General features: G+C 34.8%; 2 protein-coding genes across 2 annotated transcripts in view; one reads left to right on the top strand and one right to left on the bottom strand.

The window, feature by feature from the left end:
- Positions 1 to 11834, top strand: part of efr3ba (EFR3 homolog Ba (S. cerevisiae)) — a 53029-nt gene that overhangs the window by 2324 nt on the left and 38871 nt on the right. The gene's annotated exons all lie outside the window — the stretch shown is intronic.
- dnajc27 (DnaJ (Hsp40) homolog, subfamily C, member 27) lies at positions 5528 to 11738 on the bottom strand. Its single transcript, XM_066686289.1, has 7 exons — positions 11125 to 11738; positions 10792 to 10874; positions 10321 to 10390; positions 9793 to 9957; positions 8616 to 8738; positions 7194 to 7354; positions 5528 to 6390 (listed from the first exon to the last, which is right to left on the bottom strand). Exons 1-7 carry the CDS (start codon positions 11209 to 11211, stop codon positions 6258 to 6260), a joined length of 822 nt encoding a protein of 273 aa, XP_066542386.1. The 5' UTR covers positions 11212 to 11738; the 3' UTR covers positions 5528 to 6257.

The raw sequence follows: 11834 nt of genomic DNA, 5'->3' as shown, positions 1-11834 counted from the left end.
GAAAAAAATACTTTCTCTCTGATTGGTAATGGCTAAATTTGTAAAATATTGATCAAAATATTAAGACTATGAGGCCAGATATCATTGAGATACAGTGTGAATGAGGCCCCCCCCCAATCCCCCATCCTTATTTATGTATATATTTATTTAAAGGCATTCTTACATATTCAAATGCAAATAGTTATCTGTCTCATACTTGTTATTGAAGGGAAAAAATGTATAGATATGTAATTTAAATTAACACATGAAAATGTATCATGTCAATGTCCACCTCTATGTCTTAGTACTAGTATTTGTTCACAAAAATAAATAAATAAATAAATGAAACAGCTCATCTAAAACAGCAAAAATGTGCTTATTGGTGAACAAGTTTGCACATTTTAATGCACAGTTAAGGTGTATCTGCTGGAGTCAGTTTAAAATGTGGATATAATTCATATTTGACATTAATCTGAATATATGTAAACATAAGCCAAAAAATGGCGATTGTGCAGTAGATTTGCAGAAAATACCATATGAATGTTCAATACTTTTGTACAACAGATATAAAAAGCTGGACTACTTATACAGCAAGGCTGTTATAAACATAAGTGTCAAATAGATGTAACATAAAATATAAAATTTAATCAGTAATAACAGAAGCTAGAAAACCAAAGAAATTTAGATACCTTGGATGCAGTGTTGCAGTTCTGGTAGAAACATGAATAAGGGCTTGTTTCTCTCATCCATGTACTCAAGTCCAAAGAAAAGTGCACAAACAGCATTCCTCTCTGTCACCACTTGAACCCTTCATGCCGAGGAGTAGAGTCTGTTATATTCTTACGAGTCTGTCTCCCTGGCCATCCAAAATATCATTATGGAGAGTTTTGGTCTAGCAGTGTAACTCGTAAAACAATCTCTAGCCGCAGATACAAAAGTCAAGCCTGTGTCTTTACTCTGAAGCTGTTCTCCTGTGTGACGCATTGGTATTAAGTGGCAGTGTCCTCAGGTAATGAAGTCAGCCCTTGACCATATGGTCTGACAAGGCCTTCTCACCGTATCTGATTGTAGACTGTTGCAATCTGTTAGGGCTTATCCCATGACTCCTAAATCTAATTTATACCATAGGACCAGTATATAGGCAGAAAAATGGATCTGCTCTCCAAGTTAGCTGCAGGTGTGTGTGGAGAGTAAGATGCAGTACACATTTACTCACATGCGCACTCTCCAGGCACATATTTGAGGGATTATCTACTCAGCTGTAGTGTATCTGAGCCAACACATGTTAACAAGCTGAAAAGCTTCAACCAATCACTTCATATGTCATAAGTAAATTCATGTTAAATAAGTAGTACCATTAAGAAACCCGTTGTGATTTCTTCAATATTTCACAGCTTTATTCTCCTCTGTTGATGTGTTTGTTTACACATGTAGATGGAAGGAAATGTATGTTGGTTTAGTGGCTGACTGGCTGACCTCTAACCCCAGGCAGTGACTGCGCAGGACTGTGCAGCTGATCCAGGGAATATGGGGTGTAAGCTGGATAAAGTGCTTCTCACTGATCTGGTCAATTACCAATGATGGGAGTCAGCCATCTGTCTGACATCTAAACCAAGCCATGCTCATTCCTTAAGTGCAAAACAAGACTGAAAGTGGGTTGCGCTTATAACTCTGTTCTTAAAACTTTGGGATTCTGTGCAAAATTTAAAAAGAGTGTAATTTGTTTATATCCTATATTTAATGTAAAATAGTACAATGCTTATGTAGCAGATGTTCAACCTGGCAGTTATTTGTTTTTGTTAATGGAAAATAGTCAGCATTTCAAATTTATTTGAACAAAGTTAGGGACAAAGGCTGTTAAAGTTGTGTAATAATAAAAAACATGGGATCATTGTAGTGCTGGTCGATATGAGTGCAAATCAATATCATGATTAATTGTACATTTTACCACGATTACGATTAATGAATTATGTTTTTGTTTTTGTATTTTTGACTGATTATAGTTAGTGATGAGGCTTGTGCTGTAAATATGCTCCAGTATAAAAGCTGGAATGTTTTTTCTAATGTTGCTGGGAACATATGTTTGCACTGCTTATATTTGGCTATCGGTGATTGTGCTTTCGTCGCTGAAAGTATTTTTTTCTCAGCGTTTAAATTTGACTTCTTTTTGGTCAGTGTCGTCTAAATTATAATCAAAACACAGCACGTCCAAACCATAGGTGCTGTGTTTTTCTCTTTGGTATGTGCAGCTCGAGTCACTTGGTCGGCCTCAGCGTTTAGGTTGCTTCCATGTGGTAGATGGGGCACAGTCATGTAACTACAGCTTGGAAGCTGGTTTTAAAGGGACCGTACATGAGCACACAGTGGGGACATAACAGAATAAATATAATCAATATTAATTGATATAGACAAGAATACGTCATTAGTTCTGAATGATGATTTTGATTAATTTTTGATTAACTGCCCAGCCCTAGATCATTGTCTGAAAGGACAATTCATCACTGCACCCACAAAGTTAAAACTCGAACATGCAAAGATAAAACCATATATAAATAAGTTATAATAGATAGTTGTTGCTGTCCAATGAAAAACATGTATCTATATTTTGACGATTTTAGCTTAAGTAAGAGAAAGTTTAGAAAGGTCTTAGTTTAAGAAGTAAAAGTGTCCTGTGGCACGACAAATAACAATTTGATGGTTGAATTTACTGACATCTCTCTTTTACACAGCAAGAACCCAGCCAGTAAGTAAATTTAATTGCATATACTGATTATCAGTGAGCACATTATTACTATAATTGATAATTTCAGCCAACTTAATATAGTCACAGATTGAGTAAATAATTAGTTTGGCAGTCATTGAGTGATGATTATTAGTTGTAGCCAGTTGATCATTTTCAGTTCACACTTGTTACATTTTAACTATTTAACCCAGGGGGCAGAGCGCTACACTTTTTTTGTTTTCTCTTTATTAACTATTGTTTATGATGTTATTCTCATGCTAAGTGTTAGATTTGTTTGATACATTTGAATATATCAGCTTAGATTCATTGCTGTTACACATGAGCTGGTGGTAAACATACACTTAATAAAGACTGAAATAGAGGATGTAGTTCTTTTCAAAACAGAGGTTTTCTTCAGACTTGGATGATGCAGTTCAGTGTTGAACAACATTAAATCCATTAGACTACAGAAAAATGAGACCGGTGTCCTTTCACCACTGTAATTACTTTAAAAGCAAAACAATATATCAAATAGCATTGTTGTTGTTGTTTTATTATGTACACATGGAAAAAAGTGACTGTGGTGCAAAATAAAAGGTCTGAAAGTCCTGAAAACCTGACCACAAGCATCTCGAGCAGTACATGTCATAGTCCATATTGTATGATCGTATAATACATTAAGCATGCTGTGCCCTGGTATTAATTCACTTTACTCTCCTAAATAATACATTGTCAAGTGAATGGAAGTAGAATATTTTGGACAAAAAAATAATTTTAAATCAAATTCACTTAAGAGACTTAAAATTTGATCATTGAAATAATGAATATAATGAACAGTTTGAAACCAACACTTCTATTTTAGAAAAAAAGTATATTAAATGAAAGCAGAACACAAATGCTCTTAAAAATGAGAAATACTCATAATAAATGAATATTTAACAGAATAATGTTAAGTTTATGCAGATAAATACACATTGTAAAAATATAAATTATGATTACATTGCACATGAACACACATCAAAGGAATATAATTTATATATCTATAACAATTCATATAAAAATACAAGTTCTTAAATTTCATGCAATATTTGATACACATTTGTGTAACAGAGATAACCAACATGTAAATTTACATTTGCTTTAACGACCAGTGTTGGCACGTCTACACATTTTTCTGGATGCCTTTTCCATTGTAAAACTGACAATTAAAGCTACAACCAGCACAGATTTAAAGATAAATCACATTTAAAGTAACTACAGTTAAATGCAGTTTAATTATGTTAGTAGATAAAAACATCTACAATGAACATAAGAAGATGAAAATCAGTTCCTGGATGAAAAAACTTATTTACATCCACTACTTCAAACTAAACATTCTAAAGATGAATTCATTCACAGGGTATGCCCACTGTAGCTTTATCATGTACCATGCATGTGTTTGTGCATACAAAAATGTTCCTCTTTTATTTTTTATCATCACAGCATATCAAAGTATATTAATATTACTAAATAATCAGCTGTGTAAACATAAAGTACTTGCTTAATCCAAAGAGACTTTGCATCAAGCATCTTTAAACATAATGCAGTGTATTGACCAGCCTCATTTGCCTGTCCTTTTATATGTAAACATTACAACAGATTACAATTGGCACCACAATCTGTAATGCTTAACCATGAGCACAATAAAAGCATAAGGGAAAATGATTTTATCTGCAAAAACACTCCACAATGTGTCTTTAAAATGCAGTTTATGAACTCATTAACTATCTCATGATTAAAAATAAATGAGTAAGTGAATAAGTGAAAGCTGATTCGACTGTTTTCACTTGTTAGGGGAAAACACTGATGATATTTTATTGTGTATGTGGACACTGAAATGTCAGTAAAGGGCATAACTGGCTGAAAATCCAGTGTATGTGACAAAGTAATGATGGTGGTCTTTTATTGTAATACACTGGAGTGAAATTAAATAAGAATAAAAATCTTTATCTGGAGGTAACTCTAGGGAAAAATGCTAAAAAAAATCTAGCAGCCTATTAGTATCAAACACTCATGAGAGAATGATATGGAGTAAAAAAAGGGTCAAAAAAGATTTTGAGCTTGTAAAACAATACTTACAATACTCAGACGCAATTTGTAACTGCGTTTGAGCAATATATATATATATATATATGCTCAGTTTAAAACAACAACAATAATAATAATAATAATAATAATAATAATAACAATAATTTAAATTCACAAATGTGGAAAAAATATACCAAGGTTTCAAGAATCTGGAAATCCGGTTCAAGAAGCAGAGTTCTTCTGGTGCAAAAAACGGTATTATTGACATATCAGTGTTCTGATTGGTTAAACAAACCTCGCAATCTGATTGGTGCAGCTAAAGCTTTCCTATTGGTCCATCCATTGGCTGTTAAAACAGGGCTGCAAAAAGAGATTCACACAAGCAGCAGAGAAGCTGAATGTGTGGATTTTTTCCACCACATTGAAAAATTCCCATTGTCACATTTGGAACCTCAATAATGTTTGCTTTGGCACATTTTAAGCCGCTTGAGAAGGTACTGATTCACACATTTACAACATTTACAAATGCAAATCTTTTCTACACATTTAAAAAGTATTTCTATACATTACAAATATTTTTTCCACATTTGTGTGAATCTCTTTTTGCAGCCCTGTTTTACAGCCAATTGATGAACCAATAGGAAAGCTTCAGCTGCACCAATCAGATCGCGAGGTTTGTTTAACCAATCAGAACACTGATATGTCAATAATAGCACTTTTCCACCAGAAGAACTCTGCTTCTTGAACCGATTTTCCAGATTCTTGGAACCTTGGTATATTTTTTCCACATTTGTGATTAATTTATTATTGTTGTTGTTTTAAATTTGAGCATTCCAATACATTTTTGGATTTGAATTTTACGTGTATGTAGTTGCTCAAGCTCATTTACATCTGTGAGTATTGTTTTACAAGCTCAAAGTCCTTTTGACCCTTTTTTTGACTCCATAGAAAGATGACCACCAGAGCGAAATCTGCATGTTCCATACTTACTTTGGAACAAATAAGGGGCTAAGCAGCAACAGATGTTAACTTCTGGCACAAACACAGGTTATATTACAAGGATAAGAAATGTAATAAGTTCTGATATTTGTACAGAAGCATGCTCCCATAATGTGTTAAAATGTCATTCTCACTAATTAGGAGAGACGTATTAAGAACCACCTCTCCATGTAATAGCAGCAATATTATGAAGAACCATTAATAACAAACACGAATGCATCAATTTAGAATAAGATGTAGAACTGATAAATGGCAATTATATTTATGTGAAATTTCTAATTCTTGCTCACTGTGGGTTTCTGATGCACGTTCAAAAAAACACACACAAGATTTTAAACAAAAGTAAAAATCTTGCTCTGTAAATTTAAGCAACACATATGAGACGAAAATGGAAGTGTATTATATATTTCACAGGTGGGATTTAAGTTTTGGTAAAGCCGAAGGGAGATTAACTTGTAAACTGATGTCTCTCTGAGATTGTTTGGATACACTATTTGATATTCTTGAGCAGGGACGTTCGAGCGTTGACCACTGCTTTAAAGGCGTCTTCACTCCCTGGTGCCACACACTTGTCTGGGTGAAGCAGCACAGCCAGCTTCCTATATGCTTTGTTGACTTCCTCCCTATAAATGAAAACAAGCCAAAAGATGCTATCAAGACTGGAATATGAACTTTTAATTACACTTGTTAATTACAACTGAAGATACTGTATAAAAGCACAAATAATGTCCCACTATAATATAATTAAACTGGAAATAATATGTCCACACAGAGACTACTGACTTCCCTGGGAAGCTTTCTAAGATGCAAGAAAACAAATCTGAATGAGAAACCATAACTGCCTCTTGGGAATTTAGTAGATATAACAGGTATAAGGCAAAGTCATAATTTTTATACTGAAACTGAAAGATTACATTTTCATAATGTATAGAAAATTTTCTGTAGTGGATTTACTAGGCATTTTATAAATATTTTTTATTTTATTGTTTAATCAGCTCCATTGACCATACAGAGGCCCTTTGTAGTTCTACAATTAGACAGTAGTCCAGTAGTTCAGTGGCCAGAAAAATCACAGCACCACCACAGAGCAGGTATGATGTGGGTGGCTCATTCTCAGTGCTGCAGTGACACTCACGTGGTGGCGGTGGTGTTACTATGTATTGTGCTTGTATGAGAGGATCAGACAAAGCAGTGTTGCTGGAGTTTTTAAACCCCTCAGTGTCACTGCTGGGCTGAGAATAGTCCACCAACCAAAAACATTACTATTGCAAATAGTGCACACAGTGTTCAGTGCATAACCATGGATTTTTAAAGATTTACGTACAAAGAAGCACACAGGTCATAGAGATAGCAGAATTCCTTGAGAGTGCGAAATAATTACTATATTAAAAAAAAAAACAAAAACAAAACAGTACATTCTTCTTACCTAGTTGCTCCAGGCTTAACCCCGAGCATGTCCCAGCTATCTTTGCTGTTACGAATACGTCGAATGGTGTCGGCTTGCTCTTTGGTGAAGCCTATGCTAACCTCTGGAGTTGGCTTCTTTCCTCCATTCTCACACATATCAGTAATAGAGGAGAAAAAAGCCTGTTGGATGTTAATTGCAAAATTAAAGATCCATTAATAACTAAGCAGAAAAATTGTGTATATTCTGGGTATCTTTTAGACTTCAAACATAGGATAAGATTTGCCATTCAAAGGCTAATACAAGTACAATGTTCCAAACCTGCTGGAATTAACTTCAGTAAGGAATATGCTCAAGTTGCACAATGTTTGCCAGCTTAAAATAGGGCTGGGCTATATATAAACATAGCACAGAAAGTAAGGAAATTTGTGTTTGGTAGATTATTTCTTTGTTGTAAGTGTGATTCCTGGCAATAAATCTTATACCGTTGGAAAGCCTGTTAATTTCCCTTTTAAATGGTGCTACATTTGTAGCATGAATTTGTGGGATGAGCAGTAGAGCTGAGTATGTGGGTTGCGCCCATGAAAAATTTGCCAATTCCTCTGTGCTACGTTTATATATGTTTGAATTTAACCAAGTATTTATAAAAGCAACCAGGACATTTCAACACAACAGTGAAAACTAAAGCCTACACAAAAAACTAAATTTACACACATGAAATATTATGAGTATAAAAGAATAAAACCCCTTGGAATAAACCTTAAATAAACAAACATTAATTAAATCCTTGGACTTTGCAAATAAAATGTAACAAAATATGTGCAATGCAAATATCTTTAAAACACAGGAAGTCAGCTTGGAGGAAGAACTTCTAAAACGTATTAAAATAAATTTGATAAAATGTAAACTGTAATATTATTTTTGAGGTTAAGTGACCAAATATCAACTTCCCAACAAATATTTTATAAAAAATAACTCAAGAACAAGGCATGACTATTTTAAACTACAAGCAATGAATGTCTGGAAGGTCGGGTTGATAATCCTGCACATATTAAAACAATAGTGTAAAACAATTAAACAAACAAACAAAAAACACCTTTTGATGGTTTGTTTGCATGTCAGTTATAGCATAATCCATTATCGAAGCTATTTAAGAGCCAGGGCAGGAGCATGATTGGGGTTTGCTTATAAAGCCAAAAACTGCATATTCATCATGTGCTTTCCTGGTAATATGCATTTAATGCATCAAAATGTCTATAAAAGATTTTTCTTTTTGTTACTGATGTTGTGTCTATCGCCAAATATTGTTTTAAACTTAAGCGTGTGCTAATACTGACAAAACACTTATTACCAATATAAACATATTATTAATACACTTTTTTGTATGATTACTCTAATTTAGGTGAAAAACTTAAGCATAAAGCACTGTGTGAGAATACAAACCTGAAACATTTCACTAATGCCTTCACCACTCTGAGCAGACGTCTCAAAGTAGTGGAAACCTCTGCTTTCTGCCCAAAGCCTGCCTTCACTTTCATCCACCACACGTCTTTTAGTCAAATCAACCTGCAAGAGAAATTGATTCTGCTTCAGAATGCTCCATCTACACCAGGGGTCACAAACAGGCGGACAGTGGTCCAGGTCCAGACACAGAGACTGTCCTATCCAGACCTGAACCTGTAACTGATAAACTATTAAGAGCTGTTTAATTTTGAACAGAGTGTTTGTTTGAAGAGGTGTGACTCTTCTAGTCATTACGGTTCAGGTTTAGCGCTCCAGGAAACTCACAGATTAATCACATGCAGTTCTGCATATCACACATGAGGCTACTCAGCCAATCATATCTGTGCATTATGATGAGCTCTGTGACTCTTATGATTGACGCACACAGGGCAGGGCTCCAGACACCGCTGTCTTGGGGCCAGTAAAAATAGCCCAAGGGATGCGATAAAAGCTCGTCTGGGACACTTTCGAGACAACAGAGTTGTGCGAGTTATAAGATTTCAATTATCAGCTGAAATATTCTCATAACGCTGAACATGGATTCTGTTTACGTAAAAAGGCCCCACCCTCCAGCATAAAGAGCCAATCAGCTTTCTGTTAACAGATAAAGTCTCAGCCACCAGCAATAAGAGCCAATCAGATTGCTGGTTATATAAAAGCAGTAAAGTCAACGGCTACGAGACAAGTCATTAGCTATTTACATATTTTTTCCCCCAAAATCATCATTTTATTTGTAAATTTCAAATGAGAAAAGGACATATTAATTCGAATATTTGTTATTTATAAATCTAGTTAAAATATGTTGAAACTACATGTTACCTACTTAAAATGTTGCTATAACTACAAGGCTATACATTATGTTGTATATAGTATATTATACTGCAGGTTATACATTATGTTCCGGAACTTGATTTGAGAAACTTTTCTCTAGCTGGACCTTCATGAATTTTAATTAAATACCCCTGCCCTACACCATGCTAAAAGACTAGGTTTTCAAACATGGTGCTGGAGTGTTTCTCTGCTCCCTTCACCTCTAATTACATAATTGGATAAAGAACACACTTAAAAGTGCATGGCAGGGACTACTGAACTAAGCAATTAGTAAGAAGAATCTGACCTTGTTTGCACACACAACAAAGATAATGCTCTCCATGTTGGCTTGTGAGCCCATCTCTTGCTTCATTTCTGTTAGCCAGCTGTCTAGGGCATCAAAGCTCTCCCTCAGTCCCACGTCATACACTAGAATCACTCCCTGTGAGTCTTTATAAAACTCATTACGCACCTGCAGAACAAAACACATCACATCAGAGTCATATCACAATGGGTTTCAATTCAGAAAATGGGCATTAAAATAAATTACTGCAATATAATAATCTGCTTTGAGTTCAGAACTAAAAACCAACTACTGAATATCACATTACATATTGAGACCAGCTCTCAGAGGCACAGCAACACAAGCTCAAAATAATTCCTCTGTGGCCAGTAAGGTAAAACTACTGTCAATGTATGCTAAAACATCCTGATGTTGACATTACAATGTGGCGGGGGAAAGCTATGATCTTTGAGATGTTGTTCTTTTTTTGTTGTTGTTTTTTTTCTTTAATTAAATGTATTCATTAAAAAAGCCAAACAATAAAACAAATACCTCATAGAAGAAGGGGTGTCCTGCCATGTCAAATATGTTTACTTTAATTTCCCTGTCCCGCACTTGTACCCTAGAGGACAAATTTTAATACAGAAGAAGAATTGAAGGCCAAAATTAGTGGTTAGCAACATGACAATTTTATTGTCAGCATGATCATTTATGTCACAGTATAATTCTCAGAGGTTATCATCATCAGTATATAAAGCACTGACCAATTACAGCTGCAACAGTGTCCACTCTGTGCATTTTTTAAAATAATATAACATAATGACAAGGGGAAAATACACATATCTTAGGTTAATCATTAAACATACAGTATGATAAGTGACTATTAAACCACTGTAGACACTTTTAAGAACTGACATTAGAAATATGAAGGACGACTTATATCCTGATCAAATGTCAGTGGCTATTACATAAACAAAACAAAAATATCACCAACAGATTTCTGTTTGGCCTCAATCTACTTACTTGGTCACTCCATAATCTATCCCGATTGTAGCCAGATATTTGGGAACAAATCGCTTCTCGCAGTACCTTTTAATGATGCAGCTCTGAAATACAAGTACACCAACATTTATGATAAAAACTTCAATTTGTCTATACATTAATCCAGAATTGTGTACAAAACAATACATCCAATAACTCAGGAACTCATTTATTTTTAACAGAGAGGGATGAGATTCATTTAAGACCATGTAACGTTAATTTAAGGCAGTTCACGTGTATATATTTGCCGTATAAACTATATTGTACAAACTGTAACGACAAATTTGGATAGTTGTTCAGCATCAGCACACCTACCTTCCCAACCTCTGCATTCCCGAGACTGATAACCTTCACCCGCAGCGACTTTTTATTTTCTCTACGTTTTTGCACATTCGTATCCATTTCGGCAAAACACTCTTAATGCCTCGCGACCAATAACCTATAAGAATTGCGGCTATTCCTGTTAGCTTTTAAGACACGGTTAGCCACAGGCTGCATAGATATATGTCTTCGCTAGCTAACTGGAAACAGTAGAGGGCAAAACAAGCTTGACGCTAAACCAATGGAAGACATTTCGCTAAACCCCGCTAACGAACCTTCACTACATTTCCCTGTCAGTGACTGGAGCACTAAAAAACCCAAACACTGCTTTTATTCGCGGGTATCCCCCGGTATTCTCTCAAAGACAGTGTTACAAAAATACTCCACATCTAAATATACAACCAGCAAGCTACCGAATATTTTTTATTCTGAGATTTGATTCAGCAGATTCACCGCACTGAAGAAATTTAAAATATAAACAATGAGGTATTTTATAACTAATATGACAGCTGCAATAACTAATATGACTCATAAGTCATAAAACTGATATAAGTACTGGATAATTTAAATAAAAGCGACAAAGAATTTAACAACGAATAATAGTAAACCCGGCCAAATATCGTTCCTATAGCAACAGAAGCCCAAGAGCCCTTTGAATGTAAGGAAGCACATTCGACAAAAACAAGTAAATAAATAAATAAACG

This window comes from Hoplias malabaricus, chromosome 1 (genome assembly GCF_029633855.1).
Source record: "Hoplias malabaricus isolate fHopMal1 chromosome 1, fHopMal1.hap1, whole genome shotgun sequence".
In the NCBI taxonomy this organism is placed as follows: Eukaryota; Metazoa; Chordata; class Actinopteri; order Characiformes; family Erythrinidae; genus Hoplias; species Hoplias malabaricus.
The sequence above is the reverse complement of the archived record's forward strand: the minus strand, read 5'-3'. Positions and strand labels throughout refer to the sequence as shown.

Coding starts and splice junctions, on each gene's coding strand:
- dnajc27 (XM_066686289.1), bottom strand. CDS start 11,211: ATGGATACGAATGTGCAAAAACGTAGAGAAAATAAAAAGTCGCTGCGG. Junction 8,739..9,792: donor TTGTTGTGTGTGCAAACAAG/GTCAGATTCTTC, acceptor TTTCTCTTGCAG/GTTGATTTGACTAAAAGACG. Junction 6,391..7,193: donor GTTAAGCCTGGAGCAACTAG/GTAAGAAGAATG, acceptor TTTCATTTATAG/GGAGGAAGTCAACAAAGCAT.